The sequence below is a fragment of the Nannospalax galili genome, unplaced genomic scaffold (genome assembly GCF_000622305.1).
Source record: "Nannospalax galili isolate Female #2095 unplaced genomic scaffold, S.galili_v1.0 scaffold514, whole genome shotgun sequence".
In the NCBI taxonomy this organism is placed as follows: domain Eukaryota; kingdom Metazoa; phylum Chordata; class Mammalia; order Rodentia; family Spalacidae; genus Nannospalax; species Nannospalax galili.
Window position 1 is genome coordinate 498,153 of NW_008336076.1, and position 22,750 is coordinate 520,902.

At 35.6% G+C, this 22,750-nt stretch overlaps 1 protein-coding gene across 2 annotated transcripts in view; it reads left to right on the plus strand.

The window, feature by feature from the left end:
- LOC103732330 (sodium channel protein type 1 subunit alpha) overlaps positions 1–22,609 on the plus strand; it is a 202,892-nt gene extending 180,283 nt beyond the window's left edge. Inside the window, exons 21-27 of one of the 2 annotated variants that reach the window (XM_008830884.2) lie at positions 3,036–3,158; positions 10,571–10,852; positions 13,179–13,232; positions 14,764–14,901; positions 16,897–17,001; positions 18,651–18,921; positions 19,316–22,609. In XM_008830884.2, the coding sequence (XP_008829106.1) occupies positions 3,036–3,158; positions 10,571–10,852; positions 13,179–13,232; positions 14,764–14,901; positions 16,897–17,001; positions 18,651–18,921; positions 19,316–20,490 (2,148 nt within the window). In that variant the 3' untranslated portion in view covers positions 20,491–22,609. The remainder of the gene's footprint in view (positions 1–3,035; positions 3,159–10,570; positions 10,853–13,178; positions 13,233–14,763; positions 14,902–16,896; positions 17,002–18,650; positions 18,922–19,315) is intronic. The other variant, XM_008830891.1, reaches the window with a different exon arrangement.
- The last annotated feature ends 141 nt before the right edge of the window (positions 22,610–22,750 follow it).

Here is a 22,750-nt window from a genome sequence, read left to right on the forward strand (position 1 = left end):
ACTGAAACTGAGGCTACACCTTCACCAATGGCCTCTTCTTGCCTCTTGGGGTGAAAAGCCTCAGATTCTCTCCATGACCCCTTCAATCTTGGGGTCTTCGCTGCAACTGAAGCAGCACTTTCACCTATGGCCTTTCCTGGCCTCTCAGAGTGCCAAGCCTCATCTGCTGTCTGTGACCCCTTCACGCTTTCAACACCAGAACTGTACAGGAGACTCTTACACATTACCAAGTTCTGCTTCCAGCTTGAGATAGAAGCAAAGGTCCCCTGTGTGTGCTGACCCTGAGGAAATACCTCCCAGAAGACTTCACCACAGTGATGCTGGTCTCTTGTTACTTACAGCTGATTTTTCAGCCCCAGCTAACCAGCATCAATTGTCCCAGTAAAGCAAAGGTTTTACTTCAGGTTCTGGTCTCTTCTGAATCACAGCTGATTCTTCAGCCCCAGCCAACCAGAACCCACAGATTCTCAATCCAAAATCTCACACAAACAGCCCTGATAGTCTCAGCTTCCCTTTGAAGCTTCACAAGCCAGGCCTCCATTGTCTACAACTCTTTCAGCATAACTGTTCTAAGCTCCACAGGGACAAACTCTGAGCACGCAATGGCTTTTCCAGCCCAAAGTTCCAAACACTTCCACAGTCCTCCCAAAACACTCAAGATCAGGTCTGTCACAGCAATACCCCACTCTCAGTACCAATTTCTCTTCTGGTTTGTTTCTTCATTGCTGTGACAAAACACTCTGACCACTACCAACTTGGGGAGGAAAGGGTTTATTCAGCTTACATCTCCCAGGTCACAGTTCATCTGGGAGCCCAAGGTAGGAATTCAGGCCAAGGACCTAGAAGCAGGAGCTAGAGCACAGGCCATGGAGGAACACTGCTTACTGGCTTGCTCCCCTGGCCCCTGCTCAGCCTGCTTTCTTATGCAACACAGGCCCACCTGCCCAGGGGTGGTACCACCCACAGTGGTCTGGGCCCTCCCACATCACTCATCAAGAAGATGCCCCACAGACATGGCCGCAGGCCAGTCCAATAGAGGCAATTCCCCAATTGGGGCTCCCTCAACCCAGGTGTGTCAAGTTCACATTAAAGCTATCCAGCACAGGGAAATACCATCTAGTAGGAAAAAAATGTAAAAACCATATTGACAGTCTATAAGGAAAAATACAATAGGAAATATAAAGAGCAAGGAGTTTAAAATATCCATGTTTTAAATTAGACAAACTCTGCTATGTATCTCCTCCCCTCCATTCCTTGGTTTTCTGCCCCTAATAATAAAGCTAATTGGTAAGCAGCAGGAATAGTGGGCAGTGCTACAGTTTTATAAATCTCTTACCTGCTGAAAATTTTCAAAGCATAGATTTGAACTCCTTTACAGGTAAGGTATACTGAAGGTAGGGAAAGACATGCTGACTTTATGTCAAGGAGGGAATTTTCCTAGCTACAAATGAGATTTTCAGAAAATCCTTGATACATAAAACAATGTTTTAGAGAGTTTCAATTCCCAGTGATCGGTACTGCATTTACTTAAAACAAGTAACTGACTTCAGCATGTGTTAAAGCTCAATATCATGTTTCATTTCACGTTAATTATGCACTATTTTAGCACTAAAAAATTTGTCCAAAATATCATAATGTCATAGGCAATGTTCCTCACCCCACCAAAAGCTTCATAATCTAGCAGAACTGACAGTTTCTTGAGCTGTCATGCAGGTTTTATTACTCCTTGATTCGGAATGGAAATGAGGCTGCTTAATGAGGATATCGTGAAGGGAGTGGATTGATGGAAGTTGCCAAGGAATAATCTGCTTTATAATATAAGAGGGAAGTTCCAAACATTAGAAGTGACCTTGTATTTCATAACTCATAGATTTTTACACTAGAATCTAAATCTACTATGCTACCTCTTGAAAATTCCTGAGAGCTTAACTTTTCCGTGGAAGAAAAATTATTTCATTATTATTAAAAGTTGATTTTGTTATAGAGTAATATGAAAATGATACTTTTTAATGTCTTATTTTAATTTTTCATGTGGATCAATGTAAAAACCAAAATTATACCACCTCTGAGGTAGTCTAAAAGTGCACTAAATAGGGCAATTAGGGCACTTAATTTTCAAAGATTGCAGACATAGGTTCCCTTGTATGTGAAGCTGTCCAACCAGCTTCTTCCAAACCAGAGAAACTATAAACCTATAATTTCTTTATTCAGAGTACTATATACCTAAAGCTTTTTAGTTGATCTTTTTTCATGCAAATGAAACCAATCTATTTATTTATGTTAATAAATATTCACTGGTTGGCTATTTTGGGCCAGATATTATGGCAGAAGTATGTTTCTACAGCAAATGCAGAGGAAGTTCCATAACAGAAGAACATTTTACTTATTTACATAGAAATAAATGTGACGTGAAAATACAAGGTATTAGTCAGACAAACAAAAAGTTACCTTCAAAACTGATTTAACACATTAATTTCTGAGAATTCTGGCTATAATTAGTTGAGTGTATTAACTAGGGTAAAGATTTCTTGTTTCCCCATTAGAATAGTAGTATTGTGTTTTATGCCTATCCATGAGGAAAGTCCAAAATTCAGCACCAACAAAGTAAAAGGATAGCCAGCAACATTCCCTTCCACCTGGAATTCTTTCATTATTCAGTCGTAGGGGTAGCAGTGGTATTTCAGTTTGGGGGATTTAATCAAGAGCCTCATGAATGCCAAGCACATAGTCAAAACTGAACTACACCCTAGAGTCTATTCTATAAATTTGTCCAAACTATTTACTGAACTACTTAAACTAACTCAACTATTAATAAATTTTATGGCATTTAAAGGGTTTTGTTGAAGTAATTGCTAATTAATGTCTTTAAAACATCTTTCTTTGAATCAAACTGTTTTCTTCTTACATTTATAAAACACTAAAAAAATGCTCAAACATTCAGCTTCTGAAAATCTATAAGAGTTATATTGCTTGTATTACATGGGAACTACAAACTGAGTAATAGTGATGTCATTTATTGGTTGTTACTTGTGCAGGTTTCATTGGTCAGTTTAACAGCAAATGCCTTGGGTTACTCTGAACTTGGGGCCATCAAATCCCTCAGGACACTAAGAGCTCTGAGACCACTAAGAGCCTTATCACGGTTTGAAGGGATGAGGGTAAGGAAAAAGAAAATTCTGAAGCAATGTATATAACCAAACTAAACTTGATTGTACTAAAGGAAAACGCATGCATAAGGAATGGCAACTCCGTGCAAAATTGCTACTTTACCCTCTTCTCTGTTGCATATTTACTTCTTGTAATATGCAAAGGAACATAGGCCTCTGAAATGATAAAATATCATTTATCTGCTTTGCTAATTAAAGTGAACTTATTTCCTAATCTCTCTTGGGAGTTTCCTTTAATCCTGTATTTTTTTAAAAAGCAGATACACTATTAAAGTACTATGTGTAGTGATATAATAATTACCTAAAGTTAATTTGTGTCCTGTAGTTCTCCTTTGTGATGACCTTCTGAGCTTAAGGAACTTTACTGAAAATAATATGAATCGTACAAGTATATGAGTACAATGGAAAAATGAAGAACTGTCAAATTTTTTGTCTTTATAATGCCAAAGTTTGGATTAGTGTGATATATTCAAGGGCAGGTATTAAATATTAATTGAATTATACTTCATACAGCCTCAATTGTAACTGCATTAACTTAATACATAAATAATGATCGTAGGCTGGAGAGATGACTCAGCAGTTAAAAGCACTGACTGCTCTTGCAGAGGACCCAGGTTCAAGTCCCAGCACCCACACGGTAGCTAATGACTGTCCATTACTTCAGTTCCAGGGGATCCAATGCCCTCTTCTGACCTCCAAAGGCATTGCACAACATGAGCATACTTACATACATGCAGGCAATACACTCATACACATAAAGTAAAAAATAATAAATGAATATTTTTTAAAATAAATCATAGTAATTTAAGTATTATAGTCACACATGACAATAAAGCAAAATATTTATGAAAAAATCAACAGAATTTGTAATTTTTAATTCATTGTCATAGGTGACTCATAAATTAACCTTAACTTAATCCTCATTTGTCAGTCACTAAAAATTCTATACTGACCTTTCCAGAGGAATATTCAACCTTCTCCATAGTTTATCATGGGCTATAATTTTTCCATTATTGACTTATTACTTTCCATAGCTATTTTAAAACATGAACCATGTATATAAGTTGCACAGAATAAAAATTAATTTTGTATTTTTAAGTTCTGAAACTTAGGTAAACAAAGCTGTTGAAATGTTGAGCTGAACAGAAAGTATTGCTCTGTTACTACCTTATGGCTTGGTGTTCTTTTCTAAGTTGAAATCTATTATAATTTTAATTGATTGTAATTTAAGAACTTAAGATTTGTTTTTAATTTCCTTAACACATATGAAAAAATTTCCCATTATAATCAGTTAATCAGAATACAATACAAATAACCTTTTCTCACAGAGAGATTCACATTCTTATTAAAATGTGTCAGAAACCCTCTCTAGGTTATATAAAAAATGTAATGTGTTTTCATTTTAAAATAATACTTTCATTTTAGAATAGAAGTCTCAGTTTTCAAGAAGAACATCATTTTCATGCATTCTGTATGAAAATATGCTGCCTGAATTAAAATACACATTTTAAAAGGCTTCCAAATCTGAACAATGATAAGCATATGAGGCTGTTAGAAAAGACAAATCTTCCAAATTAATCTTTTTAGAAGTTTATTAAATCCATGATAATTTATATTCATACTTAACACTATTTCCATAACAAAATGACAGAAAAAGCTATCCATTAATCAGTGATGCTTTATGTATTATAGATGATTCATTTTTGAAAGTTGGAGTTATTAAAGCATAATTTTTAATAGAGACTGAGAAGTGATCAAACTATTCATTTAAATTTCTGCATTTGTGACTATGGCTCCTTGCCTCATCATGATGCCATGTGCACCTCACTAAAAGTTCAACTCCTCAGCACCTGTTTGGCATTGTAAAGTCAAAATAATCTTATTAATGATTCTATTTTTGTATTTCTAGTATGTGAATTATGTACTTTATCAAAACATAATCAAGGATAATAGTGAATTGGAAGTGATGATGATAGTAACCAGGAAGTGAGATTAGAATATATTCAGAAACTCTCATTTAATTCTCCTTAGCAGTATAAAATTGCAATAGCTGTGTCAAAGTTTAAATCAGACACTCATCTTATTTTTGTTTTTTCTATCATTCTTTCAAAGCATGTGCTATTATGCAACATTACTGAATAAAGCATGCTGTATAGTGCTTGATAAGGGTTAGAAAGCAATAAATAAATAATCATCACGTTGCACTTTTCGTTTTGCATGTTTTATGCACATTTCTGGCTGACAGCTTTTATTGTATTTCAAATTTCCAGTCCAAACTTTTCAACTTGTAAAATTGAACTGAGTGAATTAATGTCATGAATACCTAGGGTAAAATGAAATTTGTATTTAAATTTGTATCTTTAATTTCCTAACCTAAGAAGTCTTAAATGCCTTTTCAAAAGAACTCAAGTCTTAATTGATAGGGAAACAGACAGTGAGCATCATATACAAAAAAGTAACACCAAATGTTCTGTCATATCAGATTTCTAACTAATAATAAACTATATATTTCTATTTTATATAGGATAATCTTGCTCCAACTTGGATGGGGTGGAGCGCTGGTTCCTCCCCTGAGCCCTTTATTATGGGTACTGTATTACCCCTTTTGCTACCTTTAATCCTTGCACTGTGACTTATGTGTAGTGGGGTGAGGGAGGGACCGGGAAGGGTACGATTACACACAGTAGGGACAATACAGTATTTGCTTCCTAATCCATTATTTTCAATTATCTTAAATTTCTTTTGGGGAAAAACAAACGCTTTGTGAAATTACCTTCTGTGGATTTGAACCCCAGGGGTGGATATCGTTATTAAGTTTCACTGAATATGATTTAGCTAAGTGTATACTGAGTTGTCCATTTATGGAGAGATTTTGATTGATGAGGGTGGGGGACCCTGTTATAGGGTGATTTTATGAAAACATCTTAAATTGTCAAGTTGATGTACTGTCTGAGGCATATATCCTTTGCCTTATAGTACATTGCCCTAGGTTCTGAAAATGACCAGCTATGTACCATCAGTTGATTGTCGATGTAAGGGACTAAGGTGCAACATACCAGGTGACATACAATTGTTATTGTGACCATTCTCATTTTTTATTGTATAAAATTTGTTATTTGCTAAATATAACAAGGCAAGATACCTTAAGAAAGGATTAAAGATGCAAAGATTTGTATTTTAAATTAGGAAAACAAGTTAATACAAAAGAACCAACATATTTGAACTATATAACTATATAGAATAGAATATTGACCTAGAGACAAAACAAAATTATATTAAGATATAAATGAATGCATAAGTCTACTTCTTATAAGGCATCTCAATTAGCATCCTAGGATGTTAGAACGCTTTATGGTGAACCCCAAAATAAAAAGATATTTACACTTTTATTTACTCTTAAAGTTTAGGAGTATTGTGTAAGAAAGGTAAATTTACTTTGGGAAAAAAGAAAGAAAAATATGGAATTTTGTTTGAATAAATTATACATTTATCTATCAAAAATTATTCTCTTAAACTCAACAACACTGACTTAGGTGTCAGATTTAAAGACTTTTTCTCAAAATGTATGATTTCTATTTTACTTATTTTTGCATTCTTATTCACATAATTTTCCTGTATTTCTTAGGAAAACATTAAAATCCACAGTTAGCATTGACTTGAAAAATCAAAAATGGTTCATTCAGAGGATACTTTCAAATGCACTGGAATTTCTAACATTAGTAATATGTTCTTCCATTCTTCATTTGGGGTTGACTTAAGCACTGTAGACCATAAACAAGAAACAGTCTATAAGAACTGGATGAACTTCAGTGGAGAAATTCTATCGGGTGATTATTTTTTAAGTTTCTCAGAAGAAACAACCTTTGGAATTTCTCCATGAAGCTAACTCTTTTCTTAGACATCTCCTTTTTATGCAGCCTGAAACATCAATGTGTTCTTTCCAATCTACTTAGGCCAGTTCTTCCTAGTATATCCCCACATGGGAGTCAATTATTGACTCTCCCTAGAGACTGAAAAGAATTAATAACACCTCCCTCACTGCTGAACCAAGGGGTGGTTGAGGCTCTTGGGAAAAGACAATCTTTTGCTCTGTAATTTAATGAAATCATAACTTAAATGATAGACTATGGATTTTTGAATGAAAAATTCTCCAAACCTATACCAACTGTTTTTCAAGACACAGTTCTTTCATCTTAAGTAAAATAAAAATTTCCATGGGACCAAATCTACTCCAGCTTTACACATCTTCTCCAGAGCTGCAAGTCCTCTGCAGTCTTTGACTGCATCACAATTTCAGTGTTAACTGTTAATTTTAACTCAAAATCACTGTTTCAAAGGAAACCTTTCACATTTATTACATTACCCAAGCTTTGTTTTCTTGCTCAATTCTTTAATTATTCTTCCCCTATATCTAGAAATAACAGATAAAAATTATGCTGTGCTCAATACATGCTAAGATAAACTTTATTTATTCAGTCAGTCAATTATACTCCGAGGCCTCTATCACATCCCAAACACTCAAACCCTTAACAAGTCACAAATATATATCTTTGTATCTTACATTTAAAAAATCGTATAATCTGGCTGGGGAGGTGGCTCAGTGGTTAATTCCTTTGCCTAGAAAACATAAAGACTGGAATTTAGATCCCCATAAGCTACATTAAGTGCTAGGTGGACATAGTGAGCCACCTGCAATTCCAGATCCATGAGTGGAGATAGGAGATCCCTAGAGCAAGCTGCCTAGTCATAATAGCCCTGTCAGTGAGCTCTGAGCTCAACTGAAACCCTGATTCAATGAATGGGGTAGAGAGCAGTCAAGGAAGAAGCCACACCCCATCACAGCTTCGTGCCTCCACACATGTGCTCACACACATGCATGCACACCTGCACAGACACACACACACACACACACACACACACATGAACATACAGAACACATCACACACATTTAAAAAACTTACAGTACAAATAATATAGGAATATAACTCTCATATAGAGCAACAGGAGAAACATAAGTGTTTGGAACTCATAAAAGAATTCATGGGTAAACTTGAAGGAACATGAGATGCCAATTCTGGTCTACTTTCTGAATTGTTTTAACTTCATTTGTTTCATCTTCCAAATGAAAGTGCAGTTAAATTGTCTTTATAGTTCTTCCTAGGACTAGAATTCTGGCTCCTGAATCCACAAGAGAAACTCGTTTCTCTTATAAGGAAGCTGAACTGGTAGGCAGAATTTGACTCAATGAAAGAAGCATTTTTGAGAAGGGAGTTCAGTTCAAAGGGGGGAAATGTTGAACAAAGAATTGTAAAGAAAACAACACTTCAATTCTGTGGCAAAGACAATTGCATATAGTGACCAACTGGTGTGAAGTATAGCCGTGAGGGAAGTTGAAAGTATGAAGGATATGGACTGGCAAAGTGTCTCAGCAGTCAAGCCTCATGATCTGAGTTCAATCCCCAGAACCCACTGGCTGAAGGAGAGAGCATCCTGCAAGCTGTCCTCTTGCTTTCACATGTGAGCCACAGCAGGCACATGTACACACAAACACATAATAATTTTAAAATGTAATTTTAAGATTTTTAAAGAAAGTAGACACGTAGACCGTGGAGCAATAGGAATGTCGAATGGAGAAAATGTTTTCTAATTACCAGGGAACCATCAAAAAATTTTGATGGAACTTGGGGTGGATCAATTCATCCTATCCACACTGAAAGGAGAGAGGGAAATCTGACAATAGCATAGATTTAAAGAAACTGAGGGTAGAACCAGGATGGAAACCAGGAGGGAGGACAAGTGGTAGAGGTGGAAAGGTTTTGAAGAAAGAAGCGTGAGTCCTACAGATAAGTGCATAGACACTGGGAGTTATGAGTATTAAAGGCCAAAACACACACTGTAATATGTACTCTGGGTATCCACAGCAAAATGTACAGATATGTACAATAAACAAAGTATTCAGAATAAAGAAATAACAATTTGATTTCATTTGTTTTCAAATATCAACTCTAGAAAAATCTAATTGTAGTATATATATTTAACATACTATACAAAGGAATGCTGGTATAGTTTAGGTTCCGAGACAGACAGTAAAGTGAGATAAGGTAGCTGCCATTCATCAGTTTCAGGGGCCAGATAGGCCATCTTCTGGTTGTGTCTAGATAACTCAATCTGAATTGACTTTTTTCATTTTCATTCTTTACCATTACTGATTTCATTGTTTCCTTTGTCTTACTTAACACAGTTTCATAGCCCCTGAAAGCTATAGTTCTTTTCAGACTTCAAACTGGGCTCAAAAGTACAAGGAATTGGTTCTTGTACCTCTGTCAAACATGAAATCAAAAAGTTTGTTCTAAAATTAAACTGGAATCAAAAGACATCTGTTGTTTACTCTGAATCAAATTGGCAAGAGCAATAGATGTACGCACATAGGTGGAATTAATCTCAGTTATTCGTGCTCATCGCACATTACCTTCTGCTTCCAGCATTTTAGGATCTGTCTTTATCTTTTCTTAGCAGCTCATGGGCAGCTCCAGCAAGAACTATGGAGGAGGAGCCAGGACCACAGTGTTGTCAAATGTAAAAGCTCACATAATTTATGGTCCAGAAATAAGGATAAGAGGGGGTAAAAACTTTTTCCATCCAGAAAAAAAAGTAGATAATAATTTAGCACAGGACTTGACCTAATCACATCAGATTTGAGATGTTGGCATTCCTCCTTTCCTTATTTTCCCAAGAAACCAATCTCTATTATGTTTCATTTAAAATAAGTTTACTTGATTAAACTCAGTAAATGAAACAACTGACATGACTGGAGCTTGAAATAAACGATGTGATGATCTAATGAAATACATATTGCTAAACTGTCTTGCTTCTTATGCAAAAATTATTAGTAGTCATAGCAATGCATGAAAAAATTAAGCCCAAAATATATTAGGTACTTAATAATAGTTTTATATTTATACATCTGAATTTTAATTTATTTTTAAAGTATATTGGTCAAATCAACTCCTGCCCAAATGTTTGTGTTCTTTGATATATTGCTTTTTTTAAATGAGTTAATCTTCCGCCTAGGAAATCCTACTTCTCTTTTTTCTAATGAACAACACATTCTGACTTCATTCAGCAATAAATTCCCCTGATTTTGCTTGTTCCTTTAACTCTTACCTTTTATTAAATTTCTTGTTTTCATTTCTTTGCATATTGCCTATATTTGTTTTCCTAAGTGTAATGTTTAAGAAAGAATGGATTTTATTTTAAGATTCTTTTTTTTTTGTTTTGCCTTTAAATATCTAGGATAAGTTGTCTGGTAGGAAAAAGTAAAGATTGTAGGATACTAGGGCAATGTCTCTCCTTTTTTAACCAATAAGAATTCTGACTTTTCTTTTTCTCCATTTGTGTATTAGGTGGTTGTGAATGCCCTTTTAGGAGCAATTCCATCCATCATGAATGTGCTTCTGGTTTGTCTTATATTCTGGCTAATTTTCAGCATCATGGGCGTAAATTTGTTTGCTGGCAAATTCTACCACTGTGTTAATACCACAACTGGTGACATGTTTGAGATCAGCGAAGTGAATAATCATTCTGATTGCCTAAAACTAATAGAGAGAAATGAGACTGCCCGATGGAAAAATGTGAAAGTAAACTTTGATAATGTAGGATTTGGGTATCTCTCTTTGCTTCAAGTTGTAAGTGAACACTATTTTCTCTGAAACTTTTATTGCTCAGATAATAGCCAAATAATTAGTACATATGTTATTTAGTTAAGAAGAAAGTTTACAATATTTTTCTGGTTAGATTTGTTACTACAAGTTTGTGAACCCAGATGGGTGGAAACTTCCTCACATGAGAAGGCATGGTCAGTGGGGGCCAGGTATTCCAGTTCTTTCCAAAGAACTTCCTCTCTTTATTTTTTTTTCTTTTTCCTCCCTCAATTTCCCAATTTCCTGTCACTTCCTATAAGAAGACTTAGTTGGCCACTAACTCAATGAGGTTGCTGCCACTTTTTAAAATTGCAGTTGAAGCCAGGCGTGGTGGTGCACACCTTTAATCCCAGCACTTGGGAGGCAGAGGCAGGTGGATCTTTGTGAGTTCAAAGCTGGCCTGGTCTACATTGTGAGTTCCAGGACAGCTGGGGCTACAGGGAGGCCCTGTGTCAAAAAGACAAAAAAAAATTGCAATTGAAAAGCTGTTTTGCAAACAGATTCCCCCTTCCCCAATATACACACATGATTAGCACACATGCCTGGATGGTGAGTGATGTGTAGGAATTCACTGCTGCTTAGTTACATCACTCTGAATTGGAAATTAGGGAATGATAGTTGGTCTTGAAGAGGACATTCCCATAGTAAAGTGAAACTAACACTCAGAGTTCCTGGACTGAGAAGTAGAACTCAACACTCACATGAAATTAATTTCCATTATTATGACTGAAGTCTGTTTCATCCTAAATATCCTATTAGTTCTCTAAGAATAGTTCAGTATTCATTTTTAAAAATCACAAAAGATGATGATCCCTTAGACATATTCATTCAGTGACACTTCTAGATTCAGCAAAGCAGTGAATATAGAGTCAGATTATTAATAAACATGAGAGAGAGAAAGAGAGAACAAAACTACAATTCTAATTTCTTCCCATGTGCTTCTTTAGGGTATTTATAATATAAATTTACTTTGTTTACTAGGAGAGTGTTTCAATTACTCAATCAAATACTAACCAAGCAAACAAACCAATACTCGTCAAAATTCCCTTGCAGTTTTCTTGGGTGTCCTACGAGGACCCTTATATATTCTTCTCACCATTTTCTTGGAAATTCTTTTCCTCCATAGCCTTCTAGACTGTGCTGAATGCTCATAGATTGAAATGATAATTCTTAATATATATAAAGAATGAGTTCTTTAAATACTATAATAGACTCATGATGTTTCCTTTGGCATTTTTCCTAATCCTGTACTAATAACTGCATTTGTAACACATCTTGGAAGTATATCACTCTTCATAAAAGCAAAGAAAGTTGAAGTTTCAAATGCTAAGTAATTCTGACAATATAGAGGGAAAGTTCTACGTGCAACTCTAGAACACATTCTGCTATGAAAAAGCAAATGTTAAAGTACTATTTCATCCTAGACTTTATACAGAATTGCCTCTGTTGACTAGTAATTCCATCAAAATTGTTCCTCAAATCATTTTTTGGTCCTAGATGAAGTGTGTGATAGACTCATTCTATCATTGACCTAAGCCACAGACACATTCAACGTTTCTCTCTTTGATGTGAAAAACACTTCTGTTTTCTAGCTAAGAAACATTACTTTCCTGTCACACACACTATCACTTGACCTTCTCCATCCACCATTCCACAAGAGCTAGTGATTTTAAAGCAAAGATAAGTAACAAAATTTATGCCAGTCTTCCTCGTTGGCTAAGGAATAATTCAGGGCCTCTGGGCAAGTAACAAATTACTGTTAGACAGTAGACTAGGAATCCCTCTTCAACAATGGAGTGACAAGTATTGATCTTATTATTTCCCACTTTTATTATTTATATTAACTCATTATCTTCAAGGATTATAGAAAGTGAAATATAGTGATATTTCTGAAAAAATTCTTAAAAGGATAGCTGTAATTTTGTATGTGCCTATATGAATGATATTTAGATTGTTTACAAATAAGGAAAAATCTTAAGCTGTTGATTTGATTACTTGGAAGAGAGATTGAGAAGATGATCGTCAGATCTAATTTATAAATCTTTGGCTGCTGTAACTGTTGCTAAGTCTATTTACATTTCCGAGCCTTCTACTAAAGCAGAAGACATGTTAAATTTGAGATGTACATGAGCATTATTTATTAAGGTCAAGGGGGACCTATCCAATGAACATTTGTTTACTTCAGTCTTGGTTTAAAATCCATGGAAAATTGGTTTTGAAATGTCTTTAAAATACTTCCTTAAAAATGTACATTAAGAATATTAGCTCTGAATTTCAATCCAAAGTAAGACATGCATGTCCTTTTCAATAGGCCACATTTAAGGGATGGATGGACATAATGTATGCAGCAGTTGATTCCAGAAATGTAAGTATGCCTTATAGCCTACATATTTTGGTAATATCAATTATGTGCTTAAGCTAGCTCACCAAAGTATAACCAGCCAAGTGAAATGACTCTATTGTAGCTAAAATTACTCAGAAAAAATGAGTCAAGTTTGTATTCAAGTACAGAAATATAGATCAGAAAGATCTCATTGAGTTCAATGAAAATGATATTATACTGAAAGTCAAACCAAAGAAATAAAAGCTCATATATTTAATAACTGGCAGTTATTCTTCTTATAAATCTTTCTATTTTGTTTCTATTCATCCATAAATTATAAAATCAGTAGCCCAGTTGGTGTACAAAAAAAAACTGGGAATATTTATGATTGCCATCAATAAATGCTGTCCTAGAAATCTCCAACATGTATCACAGTCACTTTCAAATCTATTTTTATATGAATAGCAGCCATAAATTTACTGTAAGCGTGCTGCCACTTCTGCCAGTGAGTCCCCTCAAGGACATAATGCCAAATTAAAGACTGTCTTTATTTGATTCCAAACTTTTTCTGGTTTGCAGATGTACACTGAAATCTTGGGCTTTTTCTCACATTGATCCTCAAAACTTTGTAAAATTTTGTATTTTCTTCTTTCCTTCTCTTTGTCCTTGTTCTTCTCTCTTTTTTTTCTGTTTTGTGTTTTATTGGTAGCCCAGACATCTAACTCACTATGTAGCCAAGGATGACTTTGAACTCCTCCTGATCCTCCTGCGTGCTTCTTAATCCCTTTTGAAATTGTGCTATTTCACTTTGTCAACATATATGTCATTTTCTGTGTTCAGTTTATTTTAATTGTTGTCTTTAGAAATAGATGAATGTATTTAGAACATATGCATAGCAAAACTTTTAGCACATTGATACATAATAAATGATATATCTGTGTCTATTTTTGTAAGCACAGTTTTGAGACTAAGTTACCAAAGGAGAATTTATAGAATGAACTGTTCAGTATGTCTATTCAGTCTGAAATTTTTAATAACCGTTAATGGTAGGGGAAAACACCAAACATCTAAATGAAGTATTCGGTTCTTTCATTTGCTATGTAGATTCAGACATGGATGAATCAGTTTCTAAAAGTATTCTATATATACTTATAAGAGTAAAATTTTTCACTAACAATTTTCTTTGGTTCTTTGGAGACAAGGTCTCACATGGTAGCCCAGGCTAGTCTCAAATTCATAACAAGTCTCCACTCTCAGACTCCCAAGTGCTGGTATTGCATAGACATGGCCCTCCACACCCAGTTCACTAATCATTTTTAAATTACTGAAATTCAATTAACTTTCAAATTTGCCAGATTTAATGCATACTGTCCAAATAACAAAATATTCGTTATGTTTACAGTATAAAATAGGTTTTAGGATGTCACAACACATTTTTACACAAAAATTTTAATATCTAATTTCAATTTTGTTTTATTACCAAGAATATGATTTCCTACCCTTACAAAGAAGAACAAATATATTCCCAGGTTCAACCCGTTTCACTCTTTTACAAGATGTTCTCCTTTGGCAGGTGGAACTCCAGCCTAAGTATGAGGAAAGCCTGTACATGTACCTCTACTTTGTCATCTTTATCATCTTCGGGTCCTTCTTTACCTTGAACCTGTTTATTGGTGTCATCATAGATAATTTCAACCAACAGAAGAAAAAGATAAGTATTTTTAAGTATTTTCTAAGGCACTAAAATAGAAAGATTAATATTATTGCATTTTCTCCATAGAATGAGTACTTGAATACAGAATTCAAATGGCATATGACTTTTCCCATATGCTTTATTCTTAACAACTCCCCACTCCTCTTACCATGTATTTGCAGCTAAAAGACTACTAGAAATTGGAAAGGCAGGTAGAAAGGTAGATAAAAAGAGGTTGGATTTAATCAGAGCACACCACACATATGTTTGTTCTAAAACATCACACTAAATTCCATGAATACATTCAACAATAAATGTTCATTAAAAATGTAAATACTCAGAATCTTTGCAAGAAATTAGGTGCAGTGGTTAACCTTCTCCTAGCATTTCTTTTCAGACTATTTTCCATCAGTGCTCCTTTTATAATTGGCTTCTTTTTCTGGATATTTGGTTTCAAGCTATCGCTTCCAAGTTTAATTTTTTCAATATTTCATTGAGCTTTTGTACATTTCATACAACAGTTCTTAATCAAATTTAGACCCCCCCCACCTCCCATTCATGCCCCCCACACACACACCAGACCTCATGTATTCCACCCTACCTGTTAAGTACTGACCGGTCAAGCATTTGTACCCAGATGAGCAACTTTGTGTTTCTTTATTACTATTATTTATAAGGCATGTTCTATTATTTCAGTCACATATGTACATTATTGAAAGCATGTAAACAAACATCACTCGGAAGTAACCATGGTCCACATTTCCTATATCCCTGCTCAAGCTGTCTCTGTGAACACTCTGGCTATTGAAATACTTTTTGTTTGTTTTTCTGCGTGTGGATTGACATATTTATTGAATATAATGGACACTGTATATATCCCTTTAAAGTTTATTTTTTTAATTTTATGTGTATGAGTGTTGTGCCTGCATTTCTAGGCTTCTCCTAATCTTTAATGCTTTAAATAGTATTCTGTCAAAAAAAATCTGTAAAATATTTGAGTATTTACGTCTTTTCCCATGACAAATTTCCAAAGTGAAGTACTTTGCCTCCCTGGAGTAATACAGCAGCTGCACTGAATGACCTTGTGAGTGTGCCCTTGCTCTGCCCCCTCCCTGCCCTGCTCCCTCTCACTGCTCTGCTCCTTCCTTGGCATCCAGCACCCTCTTTGTTTATTAACATTCGACATTTTGTAGATGAAAACAACTTTTATTGGTATGCTTTTGTTAGTAGATTTGAATGTATTTTGTGTTTCTTAGTCATGTGTTTCTTTCTTTATGTCCTGTGGCTTCATATTACCCGCTCAGTATGTTTCCTTATCAGTGATGAGCATTTTTTTACACTACAAAGCATTATTGTCCTTAATACTAATAGTGTTCCTAACAGCGTCCTCTGCTGTGTTTCACTTATCAGTCAGCGTTCAGTCCTCTGTGCCTACTGTCATGTCCCACTTACAATGTTTGAATCTTCTGACACTTCTGTCAGCTCCTTCATTTCTTTCCAGTCCCTTCCCTAGAATTCTTGACAAGTTAACGAGACCTTGTATAACTACTCCAAATTGTCCACACACACACGCACACAGTTATCTATATCCATACGTAAATATAAATCTAGATAGTCACAGATCTAGATATCTTAAAAATAGCTATATGCTACATTTGAATAGGAAAATCATTGTATTGCACTCAGAAATGTAATAGGTCTAGTGTAAGGAAGTAAATAGAGTCCCAGTGAGCCAAATTTTGTCAGTCATGTATGTTGTCTTGAGTAAGTCTTAAGATTTTCTGGGCTTTTTTTCTTAATATAATAATAATGTAAATTTTGAATGATTTTAAATAAGATTATAGTCACTAGAAGGCACTTTTAATTTCTTGAATTCAAATCTTAGGGAAAAATTATATTACTTGCTTTAAAATTCCATTTTCTTTTGAAAACTATCTCTTACTTATTGTAACATTGAAAAATTATGCAGAAATGGACACAATTTTAACTAGTTTTTATTTTTCTTTTCTATACTTTGGAGGTCAAGACATCTTTATGACAGAAGAACAGAAGAAATATTATAATGCAATGAAAAAGTTAGGATCAAAAAAGCCACAAAAGCCTATACCACGACCAGGAGTAAGAAATATCAAATGATATGGGAAAAGTATACAAAACAATAACCTTGCATGAGTTTTCTTTCAGAGGAGGAATCAGTAACATTTCCAGCAGCAAAAGTTTCTTTTACTTTTTGAATATCATTAATTCATATTTTTATAATAATTGTAATTTAAAAAAAGAATAAACAGAATGCAGCTTTATTTTTAAGTGACTTAAAACCATATAACTAGAATCCAAACTACATGGTCAAAGGACACAGGCAACATGCACAACAGTTGATTTTCCTCAGAGCAGCTACTGTGTAATACCAGGCAATGCTTAACCTTCAGGTGGGGCAGTATTACATACAGCTTTCTATGAGGTTAAAAGGCAAAGTGTTGAGTGACATACCGTCATGCAATTTGTTATTGTTGTTAAACTAACAGCAGTGTGGAGCGTTTCAGAGGAGGAGAGGATTTCAGTAACTAATATCCTTATATATGTCTGTAAAGTTAGACATTATTAATGTCTGCAGACATTACAGTGAATAACAATAATTTATGATGATAAATAACCTTTTTTTTTTTGGTTTTTTTGAGACAGAGTCTTCCTGTAGCCCCCAACTGACCTAGAACTCACTAATAGACCAGGCTGGCCTGAAACAGAGATCCACCTGCCTATGCCTCTGCCTCCTGAGTGCTGGGATTAAAGACGTGCGCCACCACACCCAGCCGAATAAGTAACCTTTCTTGTCTTTCTATAATAAGCTCCACAAATTTTGAACAGGAGAGAGCTTACCCTTTCTTTAATGATGATTTTTATGATAATGAGTTTTAAGCTTAAAATATTTCCACGAGTGCATCACAGAGCAATATGGTAGCAAACATTCACATCGTGTTAGCCAAACATGGCTTCCTTAAGAACAATGGTTGTAATTTTTCCTCCATTGAGACTTAGTTCTAGAAACAGAAATGAATCAACTACATGTAGCAAAATTTATGGTAGTGAATATCTTTAGGACCTTTCAATGGCCCAAGGAAATAAACAATGGCTTCTGAGTCTGACAGCAGTTGATCTGGGGAGGACAGGAATCACAGATTGGTGGCAAAGCCCATGTATTTGCTTTGTTAGAGCAAAAAAGGAATGTCTTTTTACTCTGACTATCCCTGTGGAGATTGTATATGTTACCATGGGTCATTTTCTGGGGTAACATTAATGTTGCTATATGTGAGATTTAAATGTATGTTACAGATGTGTCCTACAAACCCCAAGTTCCCTTTGATAGTACTCCAGGAATAAAGTAACTGGAATGTTAATACTTACTATATTTTTTAATGACCACATGATGTAACTGATCGTGAGAAAATTCAGTAACACCAAATCAAACAGGTTTCTCATGTTCCTATAATGTTAATGTGTTGAAATGTGTTGTATGTCTCTATAGCGTGTACAGTGCGCAACTCTTTAGATAATGGATTGCTATTCTAAATAATATACGTTGGTTAATAACAATCTAGATTCTGAATTTTAAATATCAATATACTATAAGCCATCTATTACAAAAGTCAGGGGTAATGGGCTACCATGTATGACAATAGCAAGTCAATTAATACAGGAAGTAGTTGAATATATGCTAAAATATGCAAGAAAACCCTCCTGGTGCTGAAGGTCTTTCTGTTTCTCTGCAGAATAAATTTCAAGGGATGGTCTTTGATTTTGTAACCAGACAAGTTTTTGACATCAGTATCATGATCCTCATCTGTCTTAACATGGTTACAATGATGGTGGAAACTGATGACCAGAGTGAATATGTGACTAGTGTTTTGTCACGCATCAACCTGGTGTTCATTGTGCTGTTCACGGGCGAGTGTGTGCTCAAGCTCATCTCCCTCCGTCATTACTATTTCACCATTGGATGGAACATTTTTGATTTTGTGGTAGTCATTCTCTCCATTGTAGGTAAGATATGCGCTGTCTCTCAAATTCACCCTGATAAAACTACAAATTGGAATAATAAATTCAGACTGGAGTGTAGCAACTCTTTAGGTACAATGTTATAAATTACAAATATTTTAAAGATGATTTAAAACCTACAAGATTATGCATGTAGGTTTTGTGCAAATACCAAGTCAATATCATATAAGGGGCTGGGCTGGAGCACCCTTAAATTCTTGGGTGTGGAAGTCCATGCTGCAATCAATCCACACATGTTGGGGATTATTGTATTATTTATGAGTCATATCAAAAATTATGGAGTTGACTCTCATTACTCTGAACTTTACCTTGGGGCCTTAAAAACTCAAATATGTTAATGGATGACTCGTTCATTGGTTGATATTCTTATTATCCACAGGAATGTTTCTTGCTGAGCTGATAGAGAAGTATTTTGTGTCCCCTACCCTCTTCCGTGTGATCCGCCTGGCCAGGATTGGCCGAATCCTCCGTCTGATCAAAGGTGCCAAGGGGATCCGCACGCTGCTCTTTGCTCTGATGATGTCACTTCCTGCTCTGTTTAACATCGGCCTCCTGCTCTTCCTGGTCATGTTCATCTACGCCATCTTTGGAATGTCCAATTTTGCCTATGTTAAGAGGGAAGTTGGAATTGATGACATGTTCAATTTTGAGACCTTTGGCAACAGCATGATCTGCCTGTTCCAAATCACCACCTCTGCGGGCTGGGATGGACTCCTAGCTCCTATACTCAATAGTGGACCTCCTGACTGTGACCCTGAAAAAGACCACCCCGGAAGTTCAGTGAAGGGGGACTGTGGGAACCCATCCGTCGGGATTTTCTTCTTTGTCAGCTACATCATCATCTCCTTCCTGGTTGTGGTGAACATGTACATCGCCGTCATCCTGGAGAACTTCAGCGTTGCCACTGAAGAGAGTGCAGAGCCCCTGAGCGAGGATGACTTTGAGATGTTCTACGAAGTCTGGGAGAAGTTCGACCCTGACGCCACTCAGTTCATGGAATTTGAAAAATTATCTCAGTTTGCAGCTGCTCTTGAACCCCCTCTCAATTTGCCGCAACCAAACAAACTTCAGCTCATCGCCATGGATCTGCCCATGGTGAGTGGAGACCGGATCCACTGCCTGGACATCTTATTTGCTTTTACAAAGCGGGTTTTGGGTGAGAGTGGAGAGATGGATGCCCTCCGCATACAGATGGAAGAGCGGTTCATGGCTTCCAATCCTTCCAAAGTCTCCTATCAGCCGATCACTACTACTTTGAAAAGAAAACAAGAGGAGGTGTCAGCTGTTATCATTCAGCGGGCTTATAGGCGCCACCTTTTGAAGAGAACTGTGAAACAAGCTTCGTTCACATATAATAAGAACAAACTCAAAGGTGGGGCTAATCTTGTAAAAGAAGACATGATCATTGACAGAATAAATGAAAACTCTATTACAGAGAAAACTGACCTGACCATGTCCACTGCAGCCTGTCCACCCTCGTATGATCGGGTGACAAAGCCAATTGTGGAAAAACATGAACAAGAAGGAAAAGATGAAAAAGCCAAAGGGAAGTGAACAAAAACAAACAAAAAATTAATTGGGTAACAAATTGTTTACAGCCTGTGAAGGTGATGTATTTTTGTCAACAGGACTCCTCTAGGATGTCAATGCCAAACTGACTGTTTTTACACAAATCTACTTAAGGTCAGTGCCTACAATAAGACAGTGACACCCCCCCTTCCACCTTGTGGGCAAACTGTGTGACTCTTGGTAAAGGGGAAAAACGACCTTGACAGGAAGTTACTGTTCTCACTACCAGCTGACACTACTGAAGACAAAGGGCAAAGTGGCTGTACAGACAGTAGGGACCAGTCTAAATGGGTGCAGAGCTATAATTTGGGGGTGAACATGAAACACTTTAGTGTAGTAACTGTATCCACTGTTTGCATTTCAACTGCCACATTTGTCACGTTTTTACAAACTGTTAGTGGATTCATCTTTTTTTTAATCCATATGTTGTTTGTTATATGTGACTATTTTTGTAAATAGGGTGTCTGTTGGAAAATAGACTAAAGGAACTCTCTTCCAGATATGCCACCTGGGGGTTATGGCAACCATGTAAGCCTCCCATCTGCACAAAGATGAGGTTTTGCATGAGGGCATGTTGCACTTAAAGATCATGCATGAGAAAAAGTCACAAGGAAAGCAATGGCAGATCTTCAACAGTTCTCTATATCATCCATGCTTCTGGGAGGGGTACTGGGGGTGATCATAGGATAACAGGCTTTGCTGATCTTGTTTTGTCAAGGCTAGCCCCTAGTCTAAGGTGATTGTTTGGGGTAGGTGATTAAGTCTTAGCAGGTGCAAACTTCATTCAGATGTCTGGAGTCATCAATGTTAAGTTTCTGTTGATTGTCTTTTTAAAAATCTCTAAATTATAAATAAGTACTCCCCACCCCCACCCCTAGAAGAGTGAATTGACCAAAAAAAAAAAAAACCTTTTATAAATTTCCGCTTAATCCTGCACTTTGTTTAGCCATCTTCAGCTATCAGTGAGGTTGACACTGTATGTGTTAATGAAATGCTATTTATTGTGTAAATAGTCATTTTACTCTGTGGTGCACGTTTGAGCAAACAAATAATGACCTAAGCACAGTATTTATTGCATCAAATATGTACCACAAGAAATGTAGAGTGCAAGCTTTGCACAGGTAATCTACTGTATTCTGTACCATTATAGATAGTGTGGATGCTATCTATGCATGTTTATATTACCATGTTGCAGTACTTAGTTTCTCCCACTGCTCACAATCTCATTCACGAGAAACCGTAGGTCAGTGGCTAAGTCAAGGAAATTGTTCAGCAGATCTCATTTCTTTAAGTCATTAAGCAGTAGTTTGCAGCACTTTAACAACTTTTGGGTTATTTTTAAATTTTAAGTGGATAACATATGGTGAATAGCCAGACTCTACAGACATGTTTGAAAAAGACAACACTGCTTAACCCATTAAAATGTGTTTAAAATTTTATAAGCAAATATAAATACTGTACAAAATCACCCTATTTTATTTTTCAGCATTGTGTACATAAATATGAAGAGGAAACTATCTTCAGGTTGATATCACAATCACTTTTCTTATTTTCTGTCCATACTACTTTTTCATGGGAGATATTTGCTAAAAAAAGAAATGAAGACAAGACTGGGTACTGGTAGATCTCTGCTTTTTTATTACATTTGCTAATTCTAGATTATTTCTTAATTTAAGGGGCAAAATAGGTTCACAACTTCACATCCAAATTATGCTTTGCAATTGGAAAAGGGTATTATGTTTTATTTGTGTTTCTGGTAGTGTCTGTGCTAATCATTGACCGTAGTCCTAATTTTTCACTTTTCTCCTTTTGTTCCCTAACTTCTGTCTGGTTTTTTGTTTGTTTGTTGTTGTTTTCTTTGAGTCATGCTTCTCTACTTCAAAATATAAATGTGGGCTTCATAATTTCTTTTCCTCAAAAACAGAGAGTATTAAAATTATATAGTCAGTTACATCAGGACATTTTGTGTTTCTTACAGAAGCAGACCATAGGCTCCTCTTTTCTTAAAAATACTTAGACAAATCGTATTCGTGAACTGCATGCTGGAAAATGCTACTATTACCCTAAATGATGCTAATTAAGATTAAAAATGTGCAAAACTAATAAAGATTAAATTTTTTATTTTATTGCTTGCCCAGTTACTTTTTGTTAACATTTTATAACATTGTGGAGATACTTTTGTCTACAGATAGGGGGAGGAGAGAGAGAGAGAGAGAAAGAGAGAGAGAGAGAGAGAGAGAGAGAG